The sequence below is a fragment of the Strongylocentrotus purpuratus genome, unplaced genomic scaffold (genome assembly GCF_000002235.5).
Source record: "Strongylocentrotus purpuratus isolate Spur 01 unplaced genomic scaffold, Spur_5.0 spur5_scaffold_19, whole genome shotgun sequence".
In the NCBI taxonomy this organism is placed as follows: Eukaryota; Metazoa; Echinodermata; class Echinoidea; order Camarodonta; family Strongylocentrotidae; genus Strongylocentrotus; species Strongylocentrotus purpuratus.
In genome coordinates, this window is record NW_022145604.1 from 6,908,195 (window position 1) to 6,933,172 (window position 24,978).

The 24,978-nt window shown below is 37.8% G+C and overlaps 2 protein-coding genes across 3 annotated transcripts in view; one reads left to right on the forward strand and one right to left on the reverse strand.

Annotated features, from left to right (window-relative positions):
• The window catches only part of LOC583034 (E3 ubiquitin-protein ligase ubr3), a 37,596-nt gene extending 23,760 nt beyond the window's left edge, over positions 1–13,836 (forward strand). The window contains exons 30-41 of the mRNA XM_030990840.1: positions 433–575; positions 1,552–1,634; positions 2,429–2,531; positions 3,407–3,507; positions 4,453–4,577; positions 5,139–5,255; positions 5,956–6,081; positions 6,390–6,581; positions 7,419–7,640; positions 8,165–8,304; positions 8,773–11,496; positions 12,383–13,836. Of these exons, the coding sequence (XP_030846700.1) occupies positions 433–575; positions 1,552–1,634; positions 2,429–2,531; positions 3,407–3,507; positions 4,453–4,577; positions 5,139–5,255; positions 5,956–6,081; positions 6,390–6,581; positions 7,419–7,640; positions 8,165–8,304; positions 8,773–8,926 (1,506 nt within the window). The 3' untranslated portion in view covers positions 8,927–11,496; positions 12,383–13,836. The remainder of the gene's footprint in view (positions 1–432; positions 576–1,551; positions 1,635–2,428; positions 2,532–3,406; positions 3,508–4,452; positions 4,578–5,138; positions 5,256–5,955; positions 6,082–6,389; positions 6,582–7,418; positions 7,641–8,164; positions 8,305–8,772; positions 11,497–12,382) is intronic.
• LOC583471 (hydroxylysine kinase) lies at positions 372–24,567 on the reverse strand. Of its 2 annotated transcripts, XR_004064912.1 has the most exons (7): positions 24,416–24,567; positions 22,450–22,567; positions 21,605–21,854; positions 20,697–20,842; positions 18,519–18,705; positions 16,559–17,084; positions 372–413 (listed from the first exon to the last, which is right to left on the reverse strand). XR_004064912.1 is itself a non-coding variant. In XM_783378.5 (6 exons), exons 2-6 carry the CDS (start codon positions 22,546–22,548, stop codon positions 16,609–16,611), a joined length of 1,158 nt encoding a protein of 385 aa, XP_788471.1. In that variant the 5' UTR covers positions 22,549–22,567; positions 24,416–24,567; the 3' UTR covers positions 16,022–16,608. The 2 variants fall into 2 exon arrangements, 1 of the variants encoding a protein (XP_788471.1); XM_783378.5 differs by lacking the exon at positions 372–413 and having other exon boundaries at positions 16,022–17,084.
• Positions 24,568–24,978: the final 411 nt, after the last annotated feature.

Below are 24,978 nucleotides of genomic sequence, written 5' to 3' on the forward strand. Positions count from 1 at the left end.
TTTAACAGTTTGTGGAAGTTTCTTGCCACTAAAATGGCTGCTGGTAACAGTTCGTTAAAGTTTCAAGTCACAAAAGTTTCTGGTTTTGCACTATGTGAAGGTCAATTGTTACCATGGTGAAATGTCGGGAAGAGCTGAGGACAACATGGTCAATTAATTTCTATTTCTAGTGACCTTAATCTGCCGAACATTGAACCTGAAAATTACCTCTTATCTGGGAGTCAGTGAGCTAATTGATATTGTTAGGATGCATGTGTTCTCTCCCATTTGAAGATATTGAATGGTTATTATGCCGGGGTAATGATATGATTTCAGGGCTCTCAGGGAGAACAGTATGTATACTAATGAGGCTACCCTGGGTAAACAAGACATATTATTATTATTATTATTATTATTATTATTATTATTATTATGTTGTCACTTTTTTTATAGTTTTCTGTTGAGATGAGTCCAGAGCAGAGTGGTGCTATCCAGACGTTCATCAATGATGTTTGGAGAGAGAATGAATGTGACGACCTGGAGGATATGAAGGCAAGCCCTGATGGACTCTACCCAAGAATCTGCTCAATAGCAAGGTAAAGATCTTAAAGGCATCGTTTAACAATGTTAAATCTGAGATGCACGGCCCTACATGTTATCAATGTCTGTGTTATGGTGTAATTGAAGCCCTTAAAAAATTGCACTTCAAAATTATCATGAAGTGCCTCAAAAAAGTTTTAAAATCTTTGAGTGACCGGTTTTACCATACTCATTTTCCCAATAGACTGTAGTGTTATAAAAACTGTTAGGAAAGCGAAAAATTAAATTTAAATATCCAATCATAAATATCTTGATAATCAGACAGGCGATAGGCTTGTAAAAGTCATGGGATTCCTGACTGACGTACAGGTTTATAATCATGATTGCAGCATGAGCTAAATTCGAATTTTGTTTCAAAATCTGAGGTAATGTTACAGAGTCACTTTAACTTCAGTCAACCCTCAACCATGTCGCTAATGCCTGTTCTATGCGAGGCATCATTTCAATTGAGTTATTCCTTCTGCCAGTCAAGCATATGAAGGCTTTATCATGCCAAGATGCAAGTAATTCAGCACCATGGTTTTTCACTGTTCATTTTGCTATTTTGTCATTATGGAACCTTGCATGGCATGTCAAAGGCCACACCAGTTGCTGATGCACAGTCCTACGTCGGGCAATCTCCTGTCCCTATTCATGTATCTCTCTCCCTCTCTCTTTCTCTTCCTCTCCCTATTCATCTCTCTTCCCCCTTCTCTCTCACACCCTCTCTCTCTCTCTCTCTCTCTCTCTCTCTCTCCCCCCCCCCCCCCCCCTTTCTCACCCTCTCTATCTCTCTTCCTCTCCAGGTTCATCTCTCCCCCCTCTCTCTCTCTCACCCTCTCTCACTCTCACCCTCTCTCTCTTTTGCCAACCCTCCCCTATCCCCTCCCCTCTTCCCTTGCTCCTCTTGCAGTCTCCCCTTCTTTCTCTTCCTTCCCTCCACTCTTTCCTTAGCTGATAAACATAATAAATGTTTCCTTCTTTTCTCTTCAGAATCAACCTAGAATTGGAGATAGTGTCTGCAGGGGGCAATCTGCTCAACCACGCTAACACAGCACAGAAACGCAGCTGCATCAGTAAGTTCATTTCAAAGTCAGTTGTATTCTATACCTGGAGCACCAAATACAGTCAAACCTGCTTTAGTGACCACCTGTCTACAAAGGCCACATTTGTTGTTTCCCTTGAAAATGGGTTTCTCATTGAATCATGTACTAAATGAACCTGTCTACAAAGGCCTTTTTTTTGTTTCCCTTGGGCGATCGCTATAGATAGATTTGACTGTATATACATTACTGGTAACTTAAACTTCAGCAGAGGTGTTTCAATATTCCCAATAATCTTTTTGATATTTTTCCAAGCATTGATCACCCTATACATTGTGCAGAACATATTACATCTTATTTGAATTTTGCCCTTTGAATAATTGTGTGACAAATATGTCACAGGATATTAGTAAGACCTTGACATCTTCCACGAAGTACATTCATTAGCAAACACATGTCCAACTTAAGAGTTAAGTTTGACTTAGGATCTTTGTGAAACACCCCCCTAATGGGCCACAATTATCACCCCAGCTTTAGCTTGGCTGCCAATCCCGTGCTCTAGCATTTCAAGGAATTAATTTCTGCCAGGAACCCATTTACATCACCTGGGTCGAGTGTGGCAAATGAAGATTAACGTCTTGCCAAAGGACATTAGTGCCGCGGCAGGACTCAAACCGCAGACCTTATGAGCCAACAGTCTGGTGACGTATCCACTGGACCACGACACCTCTACAATGTGACAAAACAATCTACCAATCATTATGGTTTCCTAAATAATTTTGCTCGTATGAATGGAGCTGAAAGCGGTCTTTGTTTTAACATTGTAGAACCATTGCTACGGATACTAGACATACATGCAAGGCAGCTCACGAGAGGGGCACACGTCGCTAAGATGTGGACTAAGCTGGTCACTGGAGCATATGCAAATGTGTAAGTATAAATCATTCATTCTCTGACAAGTTCCACATATAATTATAATGAATGAATTTGTTATGGTGCCTTACCACTCAGAAGTAATAGAGTATTCCACTCCACCCTGAGTATTACAGCCAGTCTCCAATCGCTTCATTTACATGTACAGTCCGACCTGCTTTAGTGACCACGGGTATAGAAAGACCACATTTTTTTGTTTCCTTTGCAACATGTACTAAAGGAACCTGTACATAAAGACCACCTGTTTATAGATACCACTTTTCTTGTCCCCCTTGGGTGGTCTTTATAGACCGGTTTTACATGTATTAGGAGGAGCAGGGAAGGGAGCTTTGTTCATGTTTATGTCGCATTTTGATATATTTTCAAATATTTCTTCTTTTTATGGGGGGAGATAGAGAATAATGTAATTATATGCTCTTGTTAGTAAAAAACAAGAGATCTGCTTGCATAGGATATGACAGAGTTACCAATTAATCTTCGCAATGGGGTCCAAATTAATTTAAAAACTAATCTGGTTATATTTCGAATATGACAGATTTTAAAAGCAATCACTTTCATGGGGGGGGGGGGGAGATATAGAATAAGGACATATTATACACCTTTTAGTACAAAACAAGAGATCTGCTTGCAGAGGAAATGACAGAGTAACCAATACGGTAAGTCTTTGAAATGGGGTCCAAATTAGATTTTTAACTAATCTAGTTATATTTTGAACATGAGGGCATTTTAAAAGCAATCACTTTCATGCGACATTGCGACTACACGTACATGTACAATATTCTAGCGCATAGAAATAAAAAAGGAAAGGGAGCTAAAGCCCACAAATCAACTCAACCTTCTCTTTGATATTAAATTTGTTGATTTGTATACAGTAGAATGGCTGCAGCTGACACTGGAGTTCCAGTACTGGTCTGTGACCCAGTGGCCTTATTTCTTCTCTTTGTCTTCAGTATACCACAACCTGTAGAGAAAGGTAAGGAGTATTGCAGGTGAACGAGAGCTAATCTTGACTTGTGGTAATGAAAGTGATTATTTTTAGGTATTTGGCTTAAAGGTAAAGACCAGTTCTGGTAATGCGATTGCATTGTAAAAGAAACATTGTGGAATCGATCAGAAAATGGTTGATCATCTAGCATATAAGTATTGGTGTGTGCTGCAAGGTTCTGGAATCATCAAAAAGATAATAAATTTGGCTCAGTCTTGGTAAAGTTACAAGCACTGTACACAAAAAGATGTATAGGGACTATGTGATATCTATTCAGTCCAGATAGATATGATAATTGACCAAATATATCAATTAGTAGGCGGTTTCCCGGCAAAATTTGTATCATCGCGTATTAGTCAAAACATATTCTTTCACATGATTGGTAGTAAGAGCTTCCATTCCATTTTTTGAGAGGGGGGCGTTTCCAAAACTGGTCTATACCTTTAAAGTAATTCTGAATATGGTATATCATGCATTAGATGGAATATTTAGACCATCAAAATATAAGCAAAGTAACGAAGGCTTGTTTGAAGTCATATTCAATTAAAGTAGACAACATTTTCTAGTGGTTGACATGTCATGACATGGCTACATGTATCTTGATTTCCTTATCTCTCTGTGCTCAGTATTTGGCTTTTTATATTCTTGAATTTATGAAACACAAGCATAAATAGGTTTCAAATGTCTTATTTAGAAAAATGCTCTCTGATTTTTTTAAAAATAAGATGCCCCAAAATTGCAAGTGCAAGCTGTTTTGTTCCAAAAGTTGCTGACCACGTTTATTAAAGTTGTTAGTAATCTGATTATTGTATAGAGTATATATCATTACTAGGGTTTGGATGAGACTAAATATGAAATAAAGTGTATGTAACTAAATAACACATATGATGTAGATTTATTCTCATTACTCTCTTTCTTTCTTCCTCTCCTTAGCATTGTTCCAGTGCATTGTGAGTACTGTATACCATCTGGTCTACGTCCAGGCCTTAGCCTCCCTGAGCTGCAGGCTACCAGAGTCGGAGAGGAGAGCCTGGCAGAGTAGCGGCAGACCACTCAAGGTAATGCAATACTTTGTACTTTCATCATGTGTAAATTCCATGAATATATTGAAGTTTGGACATGCAGTGATGCTTACAATGCAATTGGATAAAAACAAGAAAACAGTTGCATAAACAATGAATTTATTTTTCTAATGACTCAAGAGGAATATAAAAAGTGTATTGAAACAGTATGCACGTACATGTTGGAGTACATACATTCCAAACCCATTTCTTTTGTCAAAAGTATTACATCACACTGCTTGTTATTTTAAATAAGTGTTTTGTGCAAATTTTTTCAAACACATTTGTTTTGAAAATCCTTGCTTAAATGTGTCTTAATGACATCCTCTTTCACATTTTAAGTGAAAATTTTCCATCCAATTTTGGGGGCTCCCAACTCTTTAGAGGGGCTTTAAATTATATAAGTTAATGCCCTTCTGGCTCCAAACAGGCAATGTAGACTTTGATATAGATATCAAAGAATTCTATTAATGGGTTGATCCTCTATGCTGTATCGGTATACATTGGTACTTGAGGGTTTCAGGTTATTTCTCTCTCTATTTTTCAACCAACCATTAGTCTGAGAAGAAAGAGAAAGACATCGGGATGGCTTGGCTGTTAAGTGATGTCATCTCGCAGCTCAGTCAAACCAATCTCTACCAACATGCAGACTTTGTCACCAGCACTTCCTTTCAGGTAAGCATATCATCTGATTACCGGTAGAGACAGAAGGGCATTAGGTCTATGTGAAATGATATCAGTTGTGTCAATGCTATTCAAGGTGTCGTGGTTGAGTGGATATGTCACCGGACAATGGATCACACGGTCAGCGGTCCGAGTCCTGCCGTGGCACTGATCTTCTAAGGCAAGACATTAATCTACGTTTGCCACACTTGACCCAGGTGGTGTAAATGGGTATCTGGCAGGAATTATTTCCTTGAAATGCTAGAAGTGTGAAGTTTGACAGACATGAGCACTATGCATGAACCCACTATTTGCTGGCACCTTTCTGGCTTTCGATAAATGTAATTTATTTCATTTTCATTTTCAATTACCTTTGCCCTTGTACCTATTATTAACATGAGATTGGTTGGTAACTTTTAGTTTGGGCAATGATACAAAATGAAATGTTAATACAGAATCAAACAAAATTTAAATTGAAGGTTTCAGATTACAATTAAGTGATATCTATTAAAAGCGGTAACTCTCAATGAGCAAATATTGAAGTTTAGACTGAAAGCCGTAGGTCCATGAGTTGCACTATTTTTTGTATTTATTATCGAAAAGCCTATTCTTTCTTGGCAGTGAGGTAACATTAATATTAACTTCAACCTGCTTTGTTTACTTCTCTGACTCACTTCTTTCTTCCATTTCTTTCCTTGCTCCCTTCATGTAGCTGTACCAAGCTGTGTGGTCACCCCAGACCGTTGAGGCTGCCCTGGTGCACCAGTGCCTCCCATGGTTGAGGATCGTTGCTTTGGTCCAACACTACCTGTTTGAAGAAGACCTGCCAAAATGCGAGGTAAAATATCATATCAGCTACAAGCATGTCACAGTTTATATTCACCAGTAAGTTTGCTTACTAACTGGTTTAAGATGGTCAAGTGCCATTTGATGACTTCATAGAGACCAAATTTTTCTTTTTTAACTCAAGTCAATCATTTTTCAGAGACATCCAATAGGTAATCTGTTAATATGTCCATAATTCCTCTAAATTTGAAAACAAATGAACAAACAAACAAACAAAAAAAGGGTTATAGCTTACATTGTGCACCAGCTTCAAAACTTACATCTGAACATTAATCCTCTTTCTGTTCTTTTGTGGAGCAGTATCCCGAGGATGAATTCCGTACTCTGGCCGCATTCCTGTGCCTTACGGACCCTGACCAGGCCCAGAGTTCATCTGGTCTGGTGTCTGCCCAATGCTTCAAGCCCCCGGCTAGACGAGAACCAACCTCCATCGTAGCGGCCCTCTGCAATCCCTTCTGTGAGTTTGTGAAGAGGTCACACTCAGCGTCCAAGGTAAGTGAAATAGATGTGTGTTATGTATACACGTATGATGTTTATTTTTCAGATGTGTTTGTTCCTCTGTTTCTTTATCTTTCTCTTTTTAACACTCTCTTTTTCCCTCTCCTTCTCCCTCTCCTATCTTTCCCTCTCTTTCTCCCTCTCCTTCTCTCTTTCCCTCTCTTTCTCCCTCTTTCTCTCTCTCTCTCTCTCTATCTCTCTCTCTTTGTCTGTCTGTCTGTCTCTGTGTCCGTCTCTCTCTTTCTGTCTCTCTCTCTGTCTTTCTCTCTCTGTCTCTCTCTCTCTCTCTCTATGTCTGTCTATCTCTCTGTCTCTCTCTCTCTATCTCCTCTGTCTCTCTCTCTCTCTCTCTGTCTACCTCTCTCTCTCTCTCTCTTTGTCTGTCTGTCTTTCTCTCTATCTCTGTCTCTGTTTCTGTCTCTTTTTCTCTCTCTCTCTTTCTCTTTCTCTGAGTTTGTGAAGAAGTCCCACTCGATGGCCAAGGCGAGTAAGGGAGATGTGAAGAGACTCTCCTGTATGGTGATTACTTCTTCTATTGCATCTTTTTCTCCATACCTATTTCCTACAATTTTCTATCCCCTCCTATTCCCTATGTTTCTTGTCTCTTTCATATTCTCTCCTAGGCTCACTCTCTCTCCTAACTCAAGAAAAAGAAACTGAGTCCAAGGGTTTGGTTTTTTCTCACAAAATTTTGCAATGATTTGATCGTCCCACTTGTGCAGCTATAAACATTACATATTTCTATGCAATTCAGCAAGAGAGTAAAGAAAAGAAAAATCTCTGTCACAAATTTTATATGCTTTTGTTTATTTGTTCCTGATTTGCATGTAGGATCTTCTGATGGCCAGTCCCACGTACTGCCTTCCTCGTCTGCTCCAACTGCCTCCCGACTACAACTCCCTGTTCCAGCGGTACAACCAGCAAGTGTGCTTGATGTGCAAGAAGAAACCTGACAAGCCGCTGGTCTGCCTGATCTGCGGGAAGCTGGTCTGCTGGGGAGCCAACTGCTGCAAGGGGCAGGTGAAAGGCAGGGATGTCGGAGAAGGCATCACGGTAAGTGGTCTGGTCATAGTGTGGATGATTACGCAAGGAGGAGGAGGAGGATGAAGAAGGATGATGAGGGTGGTTGTGGTTTGAAGGTGATGCAGATGCCGATAAAAATGTTGGTGGTGATGGTGATGATGTGGGTAGTGGTGATGGTGGTGGAGGTGCTAGTGGCGGTTGTGGTAGTGGAAATGGTGGTGGTAGTGGTGGTGATGGTGGTGATAGTGATTTTTTTTTTTTTTTTTTTTTTTTAATGGTGTTGGTGTTGTTGATGACAACAATGACTGTAATAGTGGTTGCAATGAAGAGGATGATGTTAATGACATGGCAGTTCACACACATTCTGTTGTTTGTATCTTCATCATCTTTTATCATCTCTTATTATCATCAATCCACTTTTCCTGTCTATCCCTCTGCTGCTTCATCACCCCTACTTTTCAACAGATCACACAATTAAATTAATCTCGGACTTATCCCAGGACCACATTTTAGATTTCAATCAATTTTGCTTTTCCTCTCCTCTGCCTCTGCAGCATGCCAACTACTGTGGTAAAGGAACCGCTGTCTACTTGGACATCAACTCCTCCTCGATGCTGCTCATCAGAGGGGAGCGCAAATGCACCTGGGTTTCTCTCTACCTGGACAGTCATGGAGAAGAAGATATAGATCTCAAGTGAGTATTGGACAGTGGATTGCTTTTGCCCTTGAATTATCCAATAAGCATCAAGCTCTCAAAGTTCATGTGTAGTTGGAACCATGGTAAAGAAGAAATTGACCTCGAGTGAGTATTAGACAGTTGAATTTTTTTCCCCCTTGCATAAACATTTGTACAAAACTGTTAAAGCCGATATGTAGTTTGGGTAAGCCCCCAAATTTTGTATTGGATTTGAAAGGGGAACAGTCACTTTAAACAAAATAGTTGTATACAGGTACTATGTATACATTTTCAAACAGCAAATTTAGCAAACAGAGGTAAGTTTGAAAACAAAGAAAATAAAGGATAACATAGACATTCCATATACAGAAAATTTGGACCTCCCACTAATATATCTAGGATTGCGACGATGAAGACGATGCACTGTTGCCGTTCGAATAGAATACATCCCAATACCTAATTTTCCCTCCACTACTTTTCCTATAGGAGAGGCAAGCCGCTCTTCTTGTGCGAGCAGAGACATACCCTTCTGGAGAAGCTGTGGAGGAGCCACGCCCTGGACCACAACTGCAAAAAGTGGGAGTGGCACCATGGTGGTCTGGACAGGAGGAGGGGATTCCCCCTTAGTTTCCTCAACTAGACAAATGGAGAAGAGGAGTATTTCCCTCCTCGGGTGAAGTAGGAGGAGGGGATTCCCCTTGCAAAAAGTGGGAGTGGCAACCATGGTGGCCTAGACAGGAGGAGGGGATTCCCCCTTAGTTTCCTCAACTAGACAAATGGAGGAGAGGGGCATTGCCCTCCACGGGTGAAGTCTTCACTGAAGAATTGTTTGGAGGCTGTTCACACTTGGGGAGATTGACAGAATCTCATGGATTGAACCGCTGTCGCACGGTATGGTGCTGGCTTGGTGGCAGCGTAGACGTGATTAGGGGTTCCCCCCCCCCCCCCCCTTGGCTTCCTTAAGAAGATGTATGGTAGAGTGGACATTTCTAAAAAAATTGGGGAATCATTGGAGACACATCATCAGGGTAGATGGATAGAAACTGATAGATTGAAGCCCTGTACTGAAAGGAGTGAGCATGGCATGGGGATTGCTTGAAGGAGTTACCCCCTAGGACTCTTGTTGAACACGATAGATGGAAGTCTTCATTTTGGGAATTGTTTGGAGACTGTTTGTATCGTGAGGAAATGATGAAAGAATGAAATTGACCTTGATGATCAGGAGACGAAGTGACATTATGTTTAGAGAAGGGGTTTCCCCATTTTATATTCCTCTATATTATATATAAATGCCAGGAAGAGGTAGGAGACAATGTCCTTACAGGTCTAGAAAATATCTTCGTCTTGAAAGTGGTGACTTTTCAAACAGTTGAATTGTTCAGTAAACGAAAGGGGACTGGAGCTGAGTAGAACTGCAAGAGACGCACCATGCACCATGCCAACATAGCCAGGATAAGAGGTTTCCTTCTTCAGTTCATGAACTGGATGTATTAAGAAAGAGTAAGGAAGAGGGGACCGTTCGTTATGGTCTTTGAAGCGATGTCTGTGAAGTCTGTAGTTGGCTATTCAAGATGGAGAGGTTTTTATCTCTTTGTCTGCTTCCGTCAACTAATGTAACAAACAGTGGAGTGCCACGATCAACTTTTGTCACATGTACAAAGTGTATACATACATGTAATTCAAATAGTGGGCAGTCTCAGCTTGTCATCGTAGTCAGGAGTTCAAGCTGACCGTGTACTCTTTCATGTGGCAGCATGGTTTTTGTTGGTTACGGAGGAACGGCCATCCCTCCTTCAACATCGGAAATTATATTTTTTCCTCCTTTTTGAGTCTAGAGACTACGCAGCATGATGAATGAATTATATAGAGAATAGAGTATTTAAATATAGTTATGTTATCTTTTGTTGACTACTAGTTTGAGACTAGATGACTCCTGTTAATCTTTCCCCAACCATGAACGATGAAAGATAGCATTAAGATTTTGAAGACTGGAATAGAACTAAATTTTAAGACACAGAAAAGATAAGCAAAAGTTCAAAGAGTTTAACTATTTTTTTCATACTGGAAGAGATAATAAGAAGATAAAATCAGTTATTATCAATGTGTTGAATGGACTTAACACTTTCTTTTTCATTACCTTTTTTGTTTTAAATTTATACATCACACATGTAGTTTTGTAAAATGAAAAAGACTTCATGTACAATCAAGCCTGAGGAATACCTAATAGAATTAGCATTCTGACATGAGGTTCTCCACGTCTGCTGGTTAAAACATGGTTGGATGTGGGACTTTTATAGTAATTATACTACACTGTACCTATCTATTTGCCAATGTTGATTTTCATGTGGAAATTCATCCCTTGGAGAATCAAATGTATTGATAATTTATTACCTGAGATATATTTTGATAATTGTTATTTACTAGAGAGACATATATCCCCGATTGTTTATTTTATGTGAAAAAGAATCCCCTACATCTACATCTATGCATATAATGTATCAATATAGATAATATATCAACGAGACTAAGCGGACGTTATGATTATTATTGTTTAAACTTATTTGTGGCTTACACCCAGTAAACAAAGCCACAAATATGTTTAAACAATTTAAATTTCTCCCAGGAAGCATTACATTTATAACAAAATTATTATTATTGTTATTCATTGGAGGTACTTGTGATTTTTACGTGGAAAAAGAATCCTCTAGAATATACAATTATACACAGTTTATCACCTAAACACAATTATGGTAGAAGTACATACTACATTATAGATACTACAAATTGCAAGTGTTGAGCTTCATGTGGAAAAGAAACCCATTCAATATACATTTACATGTACGTGGATAGTAGATTCTTTGACAGATTGATCTTGAATTTTGCCATATCTGTCAATTTTATGTTATCATTTTTGTTTAAAATATATAAATACATGTACACTTCTATTGAGGTTAGTAAAAGGGAAATATTTTATTTCATCTTTTGACTTTGTATACAATCATATAAATGTTGACAAGGCATGTTGTTGACGGAACTAACGCAGTAAGCAAGTAAAGGGTTGTTGTCTTTCTGGGTAAGTATGATGTCAAGTCTTAAACACTTATTGTTTTGGAGAGCACCTCTTCCCAGGATCTCAAAAATAATTTTAATATACAGGTACATATGATGTACAAATAGTAGCAAAGATGCTTCCTTTGTAGCTGATCAGGGGTGGTATTCTGAACATTGTTGTAAGTTTTGTGTTATCTTTTGTTGTATCTCACAGAGATAACACAGCGCTAATATTGTTGTAAGTTGGTATTCTGAACATCATTTTATCCCTGTGTTATCTCTTGAAGGACCGCCTCTATCTTATCTTTGACCACTGATGACACGCCCATTTGTATGGTCCCTACCAATCAAAATCTGTTTTATATAAGCATGATAAGTAGTTCAACCAATAGGAATACTTTATGCCATATCTGAAGATGCACCTAGCGCATACTAATCTTGGGCGTAATTAGTTATTTGAGCGCTTATTACGCGCGTCATCATTATGCGCTGTTGAATGTGGATCATGAAGACAAATCATGCTTTCACTATATTGGTTAAGATGAGAGCATTAAAATCGTCCTATCCTAGCATGTAATTTCTTAGAAAGTTCTCATCTGTGATGTTTTCGGTCAACACAAAATCTTCTTCTACATGTAACTCGTCTATTGACACGAAGTTGGTTCTGGGCAAGAAATATTGCCGCCATTATGTCACCACGAAAGATACAACAACCCCCTACCTGTTGTAAATATTGTTGTAAATACCATGCAAGATAAGATAAGATAAAAGATACAACAACTTTCAGAATACCAATTATCTCGACATATTATCTCTCGTGCGCATATGCAAATGAGGATTAAACGCCACTTTATTAATAATACGCACAATTACAAGCGCACCAAACATATGAGCGCAGGCGCGGCCAATGAGATGAGAGAAAAGATACAACAAAAGATAACACAAAAGTTACAACAATGTTCAGAATACCAACTTTACATGTATCTTATCTCCAAAGATACAACAATATTAGAGATAACACAGGGTTCAGAATACCGCCCCTGAGCTACATAGTCTATACCCCGATCACTGAAATCAGTAATGATTGTGCCAGAGCCATCTATACACAGAGTTGGGCCAACTTGGTTTCACTGGGTGACGACATGGCGTGCACTCATCAGAACCATCTATACACAGAGTTTGGCCAACTTGGTTTCACTGGGTGACGACATGGCGTGCACTCATCAGAACCATCTATACACAGAGTTTGGCCAACTTGGTTTCTCTGGGTCACGACATTCGTATATTCTTCTGTTTTGTGCTTGCCCAACAAAGCAGTAGTCGCCATATCGTGTCCAACTTGAACAGGGTTGACCAAACTCTGTGTATAGATGGGTCTGGATTGTGCCCTCTGTAGTCCACTGAAGAGCAGTCCCCCGTTTAAAGGGGTACACATTTAACACCTGGGTCAGGAGCTGAGAAGCAATGTATGTTAAATGTCTTGCTTGAGAAAAACACGTGCAATGTTGGGAATCAAACCCCACAACTTCTCTCTTTAGCTATGTTATCAAAAATAATCCTTTTTATTTCAAAATATCTCCTCAAATGTTCATCAATGATATGGGATAAGAGTCGCAATTGAGTTTTTAGGTTAGGTGTAAAGGTTAGGGTCAGGGTTTGATCCATGGTTGATGTGGCAATCGTCACTGGAACACAAATTGAATAACCTACATTTGACCTGGTATTTTTTCCCCTCAGAAAGTAGCATATTAATTCATATAGATGGAGAAGCAAGCCTTATATGCACCATCATACATAGTTATTTTTTGCTTGACTTATATGCAACTCAACTGGATTGTCATGTGTCATGCGTGTGTGCGTTTGTATGGGAAGACGATTGTATAAATGCATTTGTGAATAGTTATCTACATCACAATTCACCTATAATTAATAATGGAATGTTAATTTATTTGATGTGCGACAAGAAATCCCTTGTCATCTGTTTTTTTTTTCTTTCTCCTCCTCTTTTTTTCCATTTCGGATCATTTGTTGTAAGAACACCACTTTCTTACAAAATTTTCTTGTAGAAATGTAGAAAATAAAGATTCTTTCCTTTGTTGAAAATATGTATTTAAAAATTGCAGGGAAATACAGAAAAAGATGAATGAAAAGAGGAAGTATGATATTCACATTTAAAAAAAAAAAAATTCGCTGTAAAATGTAATGGCCCGATTTTGTATTTCTTTTCTTTTTGTTGATTTTTTATATTCTGTAATCAATTCTGTAAGAAATTGTACAAGGCAGGATTTTTTTTAAAGAATTGCTTTCAAGTTCTATCTTGTTTTTCTTTACACTATGTCAAGTTTTGGAAAGTTCTTTGTGTTATTAGAAGAAAAAGAAACAAAAGTTTACAAATGGCAATATGTACTTTATAGAGAGAGAGGTCAGTTCACATATACTGTAGAGTGGCATTAATATGACATGTTCAAGAAATAAAAAAAAGTGATAAAGACACGTCAATAACCTTTCTCCGTGTAATGATTCCTTGTACAGTATATGGACTGGTAAAGGCCCGTTTAGATATGGCACTGTAAACCACCGCAAGAAAGTAGCGACAGTTCTTTTCCTTGTAAATAAATGACAATTGCTGGCGATTGTGTATTCACCTAGCTCTGTGTTATTTAAATACAGAAGTTAGAAGTGTATTACACTTTAAGTCATTATTTTTTTTTTTTATTTAACTGTGGTTTTAATATCGCTACATATCTGAGCAAGGCTTCAAGTCTGTGAGATGTGAAATAAATCAGTACTACATCAGCACTTTCATGATGATCATCGTTGTCTATCTTCTTATCATCGCCATAGTCACTATTATTAATATCAACATTTCATTATTATCATTAACTTCATCGTAATTATCATCATTGTTGTCTTCAGCATATCATCATCGTCATTATTACCGAATATCAACATTTTATTATCATCTTCATCATATCATCATCATCATATCTCTATTGTCATTGTCATTATTATTAATATCATCAACATTTGATTATTATCATCTTCATCATATCATCATCATTGTCTTCAGCATATCATCATCGTTGTCTTCAACACATCATCATCGTCATTATTGTTAATGTCAACATTTTATTATCTTCATCATCATCATATCACTATTGCCATTGTCTTTATCAATATCATCAACATTTAATTATTATCATCTTTAGTTGGTAGATATAAAAAGTTATAAAACAGAAACACATCATCTAGAAATTTAGTAACACCTCTTCTTTTATTGTATTTACCAAGTGTTGTTGATATTGTTACTTCTGCTGTTGATGGTGTGTTTACACGCGATTAGTTGGTTTGTTTTACCCGACTTACAAAAAAGCATGTGTATGCTTGTTTGTGAGTAAGCAGGGGACCAACAACTTTGAGTCTTCTCCGAGGGACTTGGGAATGAGGATCAATGCCCTACCAAAGGGCACTGGCGCATCAACTTGGTTTCATACCGGGATCTCCTGGTTACCAGACCACTGCTCTACCACTGAGCCATTGCGCATTGTATTTGTCTAACATAAGAAGTACTTAAAAAACCCAAAGCAGTTCAGATTTTAAAAAAGTCTAAATTAATCAGTTTTTCCTCCTCGAATTGGCACAAATTATTTGTATTTTTTATTCTATAATTCTATAAAATAAAGATGTATATTAAATGAGCCACTGTGAATTTAAATAACCTAAGATCAACAATTAAGTACGGTAATTGCCAATTTTACATGAAAATACTTATTAATTCAAAATTTCTCACATACAATGATTAATTCAGAGAATTCTAGGTTGTTTTTTTTTTATTTTTTGTTCAAAAGTCTTTAATACAAGCAGGTGACTCTAAACTTAACTGGTATGGGACATTTGTGGACTTGGTAAACTAAATTTACATGTGTTTTTAAGTCAATAAGAAAATGAGTAACAATTAAAAAATAACAATAAGTTCACATTTCAAAATGTAACTTTACAAATCATTCTTTTTATTGCATTCAGGTTTTAAGTGATATATTTCAAATTTGAATACATTGCATACTTCAAAAAGTGAAAATGTTATACCTGCAGCGTTCATTTCCTGATTTAAACGAAGAAAATTCTTCATGAAGAATATAGCTTTTAAATTACGGATAAAACTGATGGACAGTCAAGTTCGCAACAATCGTTTGTATTTTCCAATATTTCATACTTTTAAAACATCAAGATGTAGTAGTAGAAGTAGTAGCTGTCTGAAAGAGGTAGTGTATGAAAATTAGGTGCCAAAACATGGGTCAGTCGGTCCGATTTTTCAAATTTTGGTCGCCCTCTGTGTTTCAGAGTCATCATTCCATTCATGTCTTTTTCACCTCATAAATCGTAATAATCCATGGTTTGCAATGTTGTGTTGAGACAACACTCTGTGCTTTCCTGCTGACGAAGTTGGTTTTCAACTACCTGTAAAACTTGCTAGCAATGTGAAGATTGTTCGGAATAATTTGATTATATGCATTTATATCCTAAAACAAAAAGGGTTTTAAAAAAAATAATAATTAAATGCCGACCCTAGATTTTCAGATTTTTGGGTCAGTCGCAAAGGGCAATACAACAAGTTTTTATTTTAGGCCTAATTTATGTGTACATGTAGACATTTACATTGTGCATTTACATTGTGCCATCACAAAGTTTGGGCATACGGTACCAGAACTGAACTGAATTTCACTGTCGCCCACATTTTATATATCATCAGATTTCAGGCACTGTAGTAATTTCGTACCAAACTGAAAAATGGACATCCATATTCAAGTTGACACCAGTTAAACATTTGCAAAGCGTTTCAGGAGGCAATCATGCTTTAAAGCTTATCTGCCATAGTTTATAGGAGGGATTAGACTGCCCTGCAAGGTCACTGGACAGGTGGTTATCTCATCAACTCAGCTCTCAGTTAACATAAGAAAAAGAGGATCATGGGGGACCAATGGTCACCGATTAGGCATTGTTTGTTATATAGAGGGCGCAAGTAGCTACAAGTAGTGCAGTGGGCCTTTAACAAAGGCCACATATCCCTAATAGAATATCTTTAGTTGAGTGAGGTAGTCACTGTTTTTAGGAAATAGACAATAAGCATTCCTTTACTCATACAAAATACATGTACTGGTATTGTCATGTAAGAAACACAACAATATTTGGGAACACGTACTGGCTGGAATGCATGTTTTATTATTATTATTATTATTATTATTTATTATTATTATAAGATTGTATACGTTTCTATTTGTTGTATTGCTTTATAAGTTTTCTCCACTGTCCATAAAGGTCATTGACCTCTTGACCCCATAGGTCAAAGAGCACCTGCCAACCAACTTTCTGAGTGCTTAGCAGGTAATTATTCTGGGGCTGCAGAGAATGGGTGTACAGTCCCAGGACCAGCGACTGAGCGAAGCGTGCCGCTACGCAGTAGTACAGGGCTGCCCATTCATCGTCGGTGAGGGCATGCCTCGACAGGAAGCCGGCCAGCATGATACCCCCGCTCTCCAGGGGGTCCCGCTCCAGGTTGGTGCATTGCATGATGTACATGATCGCTATGGCGACGTCATAGACGATGCAGGAGTACATGATGTCATCAAAGTCCAGAACTCCCACGACATCCTTGTCATCTCCAGGGCACACCGTGCCGTTAGAAAGAGACGAGGACGGTTTTTCTCTAACTAGAATATTATAGTCATTGAAATCACCATGGATCATTCCTATGATACAAACAATAAAAGAGGAAGAAATTAATAAGAAAATATTGTAATTTTACCATTTTTGAATACCGGTACCTTTGACTAGCTGTCACAAAATAATTCCATCTACAATTAAGACTCATAAGAAATGTTATAAACTGTAGTGAAAAGTCATTCTTATCCCTGATAAATAAAATGTAATTAAAGAAAGATTAATCCACTACCAACATCAATTAGGATCAAATTTTGAACTTTTATTCTTGGATCGGCACATTCAGTTCAACAGTAAGAAGATCTGATTAAAAAAATGACAAAAATAGAGCAAGTAGTCATTTGAATATTTATGAACATGTGCATCTGTGAAACATTGTTTGATAATGTTCAACAATGAAAACAAAGAATGAGAAACAATGAGAAGGATCGATCGTGCTCTGGACGTCAACTGTAGTCTCAGGACTGCATGAGTATCATGATCAAGGTGCTTCTCCTTTCCACCCAAAATTTAAAAAAATAAAAAAGGGGGGGGGGGGTAGATTGAACATTAATCTATGTACTTCTATTCATCTATCTATGGGCCTGTTTTCATCAGCTCGAGATCGCCAAATAGCCCGCTATCCTGAAGTTACAAATTGCGTCTTTATTAGCTCGAGATTTGAGCTTGAAACTTGAAACTCCAGCTCAAGAAATTAGCTTGAGATGTTTTGCTCAGTGTTCGCGCATAGTGCGGGTCTTTGGGCTGGTGAAAAAGCACCGGACAAATAGCGGGCTATTTTGCCAAATAGTGCCATTTTGCAAACTAGCCCAAGATATCTCAAGATGATTATCTCGATCAAACATCCCGCTAATTGCAACTTCAGGCTAATAGATGCAAATTAACTGGATAATTTGCGATGGGGATAGTTCAAATAGCGGGATATTTGGCAATCTCGAGCTGATGAGGCTAGGCCTTATATCCCATATAGCTTAGAAGCTTGGATGCCATTGGGGGCAGTGATGACAAAGACCTTGAGAGACAGGTTCTCCATAACTTTCTGTCTTGAGCTGTTCTGGTTTAGCTGCACAAATGACATTCCCATCCACTGTTTAATGCTATCAGTCCAGAACTGTTCTGGTTAGCTGCTCAATTGACATTCCCATCCACTGTTTGATGTTATCAGACCTTGTCTTAGTGGGTCCGCCCCTCTTTCTTCTCCCATTAATTCCTCCTTGCAAGATGGTGTTTAATTTCCAAGCTATTCTTCCATCTTGTTACATGCCCAAACCACTGTGGCTGTCTCCTCTTCACAATTATGATGCGGTGATCATGTTCAAAATTTTGGTACAAATCAATTAATTGGTATTAGGGTATGAATAATTGAGTTGTAACCCATTTCCCACTGGAACCGAGTGGCTCATGTATAAAGCCTATGGAAAGGAATGAATTTAGAAGTCAGCAGGTTAACGAAGTATACTTACCTTTTGTCAAATTGTCTTTTTTCTTTATGACGTTCTCTTGAAATGCACTGAGGATTTCTCCAATCACTCTTCTCTGGGAGTCCTCTTTGAGTACCTGTAAGTGATTTCTTAGCCTAGGGGTATAGTTCAGAGACCAGGTATAGTTTTGACTCCTCTCTATGAATTGAGTTTTGTCACCCGAATAGCCCTGGAAAACAATAGAAAGATTAAAGCTTGATAACATTCATTTCAAATACATGCATATTAAAGGTACTATGTCCCTTTTGCAGCCAACCTCAAATGATGTAGAACTTTGCAAGAATTATGAATATGTCATGTATGTCCTATCTGTAAAATTTAAACGTAATTAGCAGTGTCCTCATATTCAAATTATGCAAGGAAACCCGTTCACTTGCTAGACTTCAATGTCAGACACTATTGAGTGACTGACTGGCTTTTTTTTCTTCTTTGGTAATAACATACATGAAACGAGTTGTAAAGGGTACATGAGCATTTGTCTACATCAATAACCCACTTCTTGTGATGGCCAAGATTAAACTGATTGAATCTTTGTGCAGCATAAAACGTATGACCATTCGGTGCAATTGTCTGAAAATCAAGACTATTACTTTTGGGCTCTATAGCCCTAAAGTCGATTTGACAACTAATAGTCGTTATTTTCCCACTTGAAGACATTTTCAAGCCCCACCTTTTTTAGGGAAGTTCTAAATTAGTATTATCTTTCAAATGCAGTTGGAATTTAACTTTTTCATTTTTTTGGCTTGCAAATGGGACATAGTACCTTTAATATTATTACATTAATATAAAATCGAAATTGGGTAAGAAAAGAAAAAGAGTTCATTGCAAAGGGAGGAAAAAAATCTTCAGTGGTACTGTGTAAAAAATGAAAGGTACAGTTGTGTTAGAAAGAATATCAGAACATAGGGATATTTTTGAGAAAACTAAGTTCTGATTCCTCTCTATGAATTGAGTTTTGTCACCGGAATAGTCCTGGAAGTCAATAGAAACTTTTCCATTATGGTTCCCAACCCTGTGAAATATATAGTGGGGAATGATCCATATGGTTTCAAGTAAACTCAAGGGTCCAATGTTCATGTTTGCATTGTATTCTTAATCATACTTAGGTACAAGCAGCACCCGGTGTTGCATAATGCACTATTGACCTGTTGTGCAAGTTCAGCCTTTTATCACCGGTACTGCACTTTACAATATTGCACATTAAAAATGCCTACATCTTCCCCTGCCAACCTTTCACAGCAAAAATTAGGAATCTCTACAGGGGGACTCAGAATACTGTACAGACTATTGTGTAGATTTTTCCGTCACACAGAATATTTCAGGGAAAAAAGGAATCTAGGGTTTACAATTAGCAGTACGGCATATTATCATTAACAATTAATGCCTACATCTTCCCCTGCCAACCTTTCACAGCAAAAATTAGGAATCTCTACAGGGGGACTCAGAATACTGTACAGACTATTGTGTAGATTTTTCCGTCACACAGAATATTTCAGGGAAAAAAGGAATCTAGGGTTTACAATTAGCAGTACGGCATTATCATTAACAATGCCTACATCTTCCCCTGCCAACCTTTCACAGAAAAAATAAGGAGACTTTCAAGGCAAAATTAGTCTATTTTGTGGATTTTTCACACAGAATATTTCAGAAAAAGAGAGGAATCTAGAGTTCAAAACAATAGCTTGAAGGCCCAAAAAAGGAATCATTCCTACAAACTAGACAGCTTGAGACTACGTGTACGATTAGACGTACAGTAGATAGAATTTTGTTTGACTACATCTTGTAAACCACTAGTACATGGATTAGTTTTCTTATAACTAGGTAAAATATAAAGGTCACTTTCTTCTATATTAATTATAATGCATCACAATACTTGATTACGAATACATATTCATGCAATATACATTGTAGCTCAAGGAGAACATCGTAATATACTGTATGCCCCACCTATCCCCTCTCCCTACTATTTATTACCTCAATCGACCTGGACCTAATTGTAAATAATTGAGTAAGGTCCTCCGCCCCCCCCCCCCCCCACGATCCAAAAATATTTTAAACAAGTTACTTTTGTAAAAGGGTGGATGGTATGGAAACTAATCTGAAGCATATTTACATTCACTTGTAAACACATCCCATGTTTATAGAAAAGCAAAAACTTACTTGTAATGCAGTTGATAGATCGCCAAGCAGCTGTCCAGCTTCGTAGCACATTTTAGCAGTAAGCAGTGGTGCGCCCCCAATGAACTGACCTGGTATGTAGGTCATGATCCGGGTCAAGAATTCGGCCGTCATGATTTCCTCCCTATCTGTAAGCAAACAAAAGCTGACTTCAGCATAGACAGAAACAACCGTCTGGTATGGGACATTTGTCAATTTCCCCATACACATGTATAGAGGCGGTCAGAGGAGCCAGATGCAATCTCAGCGGAACAACCGTCGATATCAGAGACTGAAGCTTTCGGCCTACTTTGAGCACTGAGTTTTTCCAATCGAACCATGCAGCTGGGCTTGACACGAACAGGCGCCGGGGAAACATAGGGGCCCAAAATCTCGGTTTGGACGACAAAATGTAAACATTTTCTACATAGGACCATCAACAAAAAGAGTTCATTATTAGGGAGCTGGCCTGCATAAAGTGCCACAATGATGGTAAATTTCCTTTTGATCTCGTGCCAATTAGTCCAATCACAACTATGCCTTTTTTTAAGTAGCCTACTGACTACGCAACTCGGAAAATAACTGATTGAAACAATTTTTGTGATCAGTACATACAGTATATACCTGAAAGTAGGGCTCGCCCCTAACAGGAGCCCGAAACACATACCGGTAGGTACCAAAAATCCATTTCTTAGAGCGGTGGAAGACGTACACTTCGGGTGGTGGAAGGGGTATACTTAGGGCAGGGGAAGGGGTATACTATACTTAGGGTGGCGGAAGAGGTATGCTTAAGGTGGTGGAAGAGTAATACATTATCAGAGGTTTACACTTGATCTTCCATTACCACTGGACTATAATAAGCCAGTCTACATAAGCTATTAGGATAAATGTGCTATTGTTATTTGAGCTACCTTTGTGTTTGAAAGACAGTCTCTCCAACGTTAAATCCTTGCCGCTTGCATTCTGGATTGGCCAGCAGCATTGTATGCCCCTCCCTCTCAACAGCAACAAGATTTCATTCAACTGCTGGTACAACTCAAAGTGTTCTGAATCTTTAGAGTTAGTTAATTTCAATACAAATTTTTCCAACCGTCTCCCAGGTTCGCTGTCGGGTCGACGAGCCTCAATCAGCAAGTTCTGGTTGTCGTAGCTAATGAATTCCTGCAATAAAGGAAGATAAAGAATTTATAACTTCTTTTTAAAAGAACATACTGGTACTTTTAAATGCATACCGGTAATAGAACTATAACTGAAGAAGTGTTGAGTTCTAGAGGATAATTAGTGAACAAACTATGGAACCCATGGTACAGGTTTAAGTCTGGGCCACAATCCTGACGTCCGGCCATAGGCATTTACTGGCAAGGTATTCATCTATATTTTCAACCCTCCGCCCAGAAGAGAAGAAGAAGAAGAAGAAGAAAGAAAAAAAAGAAAAAAAGAAGAAGAATACAGAAAAAGAAGAAGAAAAAAAGAAGGAAAAAAATAAGGAGAGGGGAAGGGGGAGGGGAAGGAGAGGGGAGGGGGAAGGGGAAGGAGAGAGGAGGGGGAAGGAGGAGGAGGGGGAGGGGGAGGGGCGGAGAAAAAAATATTACAGTTAATATCAAAATGGCACATTGTCTTGCATTATATCTGGAATATTCCAATTTTTATTTGTCCTTATTTTTTGTTAGATCTACTGGTAGATCTATAGTCTGACCACAAGGTAGTTTATGAAAATGAAAAAGTATAGTATGGCACTTAATATTTTTCTTTTTACCTTTAAGCACTTAACATCCTGAAGTGTATAGAGTCTGCAAACAAGACCAACTCCCTCTTCAAATGTGAGATTGGGTTTAATTGGCCCATCCTGCGCCATTATTTTGGCACTAGGTTACCTGTTGGTGAAGAATACATTAAGATATCTCAGATGTGACTACAAAGAAATTATAACATTAATATCAGATACAGAACTTAAGGCTTAAAAAAAATAACATTTATATAAAAAAATATAAGTCTAAGAGTTTTCAAATGATTTAATTGTAACTTCTGGGTTGCATCAATCCATGTAATTTTTAAAACCAGAATCTAAAACATGTCTCAAGAATCAAAATGGGGGTTCTATAATAGGGGTTGTTGTTGCTGGAGCAATCAAGAGCTGATATTTTTAATCTAGCTAGGGCTTACGCGCTCTGGATTTTTCTTGTACATGCAAATTATACCCTAATCAGTGCTTAAAGGTACATACAGTACATGTATGTTATAAGAATTAAAAATAATGACAAATGCTTTTTAATGATCTGCTTATTGCTATTAACCTTTTAACAAGTGAAGTTATTACTCTAATAAAATATGCCTTTTAGCATTTGCATATAATCAAGTCCTGTTCATTTCAAAGATGTGCATCAACGACTGACTGATGAATAGAACACAAAATAAAGGGCAAGACCACTCCAGCAATAACTTAATTTAAATAGAAGCAGGAAAATCAGACAAACCAATCAAAAACAGTTGAGCAAAATCAGATCACTAATAAGAAAGTTATGAATTTTTAATGAAATGAAAAACTTTGAAAATCACAAACAAATTGACAACTCTCTCATGAGTCTGTGACGTCCTTGCCTCACTATCCACTAATTGTTTTCTTTATATTGATATTGATAATTTCCAATTTTCCCCCTTAAAATCTTATTTCCTCACACCAGCATCCAAATAAATTTGTTTCGGTTAAATCATGGAAAATGTGAATTTGATAAGCTATTTTAAATAAAAATCAATGATTATGAATATGCAATATTCAGAAAAAAGTATTGATTCTTCTAAGTTCATAAAAGATTATGTGAAATATGTCATGCAAGTTTTGGGGGATAAAAAGGAAAATTAATGGGATAAAAATATCAAGCAATTGATAAATAGTGAGGCAAAGACGTCACAAACTGATAACCAAATTTGCAAATGGCAATAGTATAATATTATATAATAGTAGCTAAATCCAATTTTACTCAATTTTTTTTGCTCTGTTTCTCTTCTTTTTCTTCATCTAGAAAATCTAAAATCAAATTATTTTTGGAGTGGACTTTAATTACTTTCACCTAAGTAGTTCACCCAATTTCTTTTTTAAAGACAAATGCTTTAATTATAAAAATGATACACTCTTGATTTTAAAAAATCTTTAAAATAAAATAAAAACAAAATTTAAAAAAAATACATTTGCATAAATTTGCATAGAAATAACTTCAATGATAGTAGGCCTACCATTGAATACATTTTCAAAATAAAACATTTATTTCATGCTATTAAACATCTATATTAATCACTAAGGTGCTGTAAAATTGCAATATCTTCATTTTGTATAAATTTGCATACTAATGAAGCCCAGGCTTTTTAAGCCTCATTGTAGTAAAAACGTAAGTTTTATGTTTGGCCACATTCATATTTGAATTCAGCACCAAACGTTACAGATAGGGCGAAGAAGTTGACCACAAAAATCGAAAACAAGCGCGCCCATGCACTAGTTGCTACTCCAGGAAGCTCCAACCCCGGCGCCTGTGTTGGAGCAAAAAGCTTGTCTCCCAAGTCCCTGGTTGGAGCTTCCTGGAGTTTAATAGCACGTTTCTTACTCAGTATTTACAGGGAAATCTATGGGAGGAAAGGGGTGGAATCTTTATCCTACGATCCCTTCCAGAGGTACTATTAAGAAAGCTTCCTCACATCTCTCTGCTATTTATAATAAAATGACAACTTACATGTATACTCAGACAACTGAAGCTCCCGTTTTGTTCCGTTTCGTGTTTGTTCGTCCAGCAGGTGATAAAGGTTGCTCGGGGCACGTTGACGTATACGTTATACTAAGGCTTTACAGTATAGTAAATACATTCACAATGTAGGCGTATTCATGCCAAGCTCCAACGCTATCGACTGCAGCCCATTCATGACCGGCGGTCATTCAAGTTCGCTAGCTGTGGCCTCGACCTCGTAAGGCGACTAGGGGACATGAACCGACCTCTTTACCCCATGACAATGCCCCAATGCAAATAGTGCTTTCGATCCGGAAGCTTCTTTCTTCCTTATTAAAATCGCAACTGAACTTATGGGAGACTGCTTAAACTTCCGATTGACTGGAGGACTTGTGATTGAACTTCTACCACGGATTTGTTTCATTATTCACTCTTATTCTTGACTTATTTTCTGTTGTATGTTGCTACGTTAATATGAATTGATGTTTTCGATGATGGGGGGGGGGGGGGGGGGGGGGTAGTAGTCACATTTTTTTTTGGCCCTCGAAAATTTGAAAATGTGCACCCCCCCC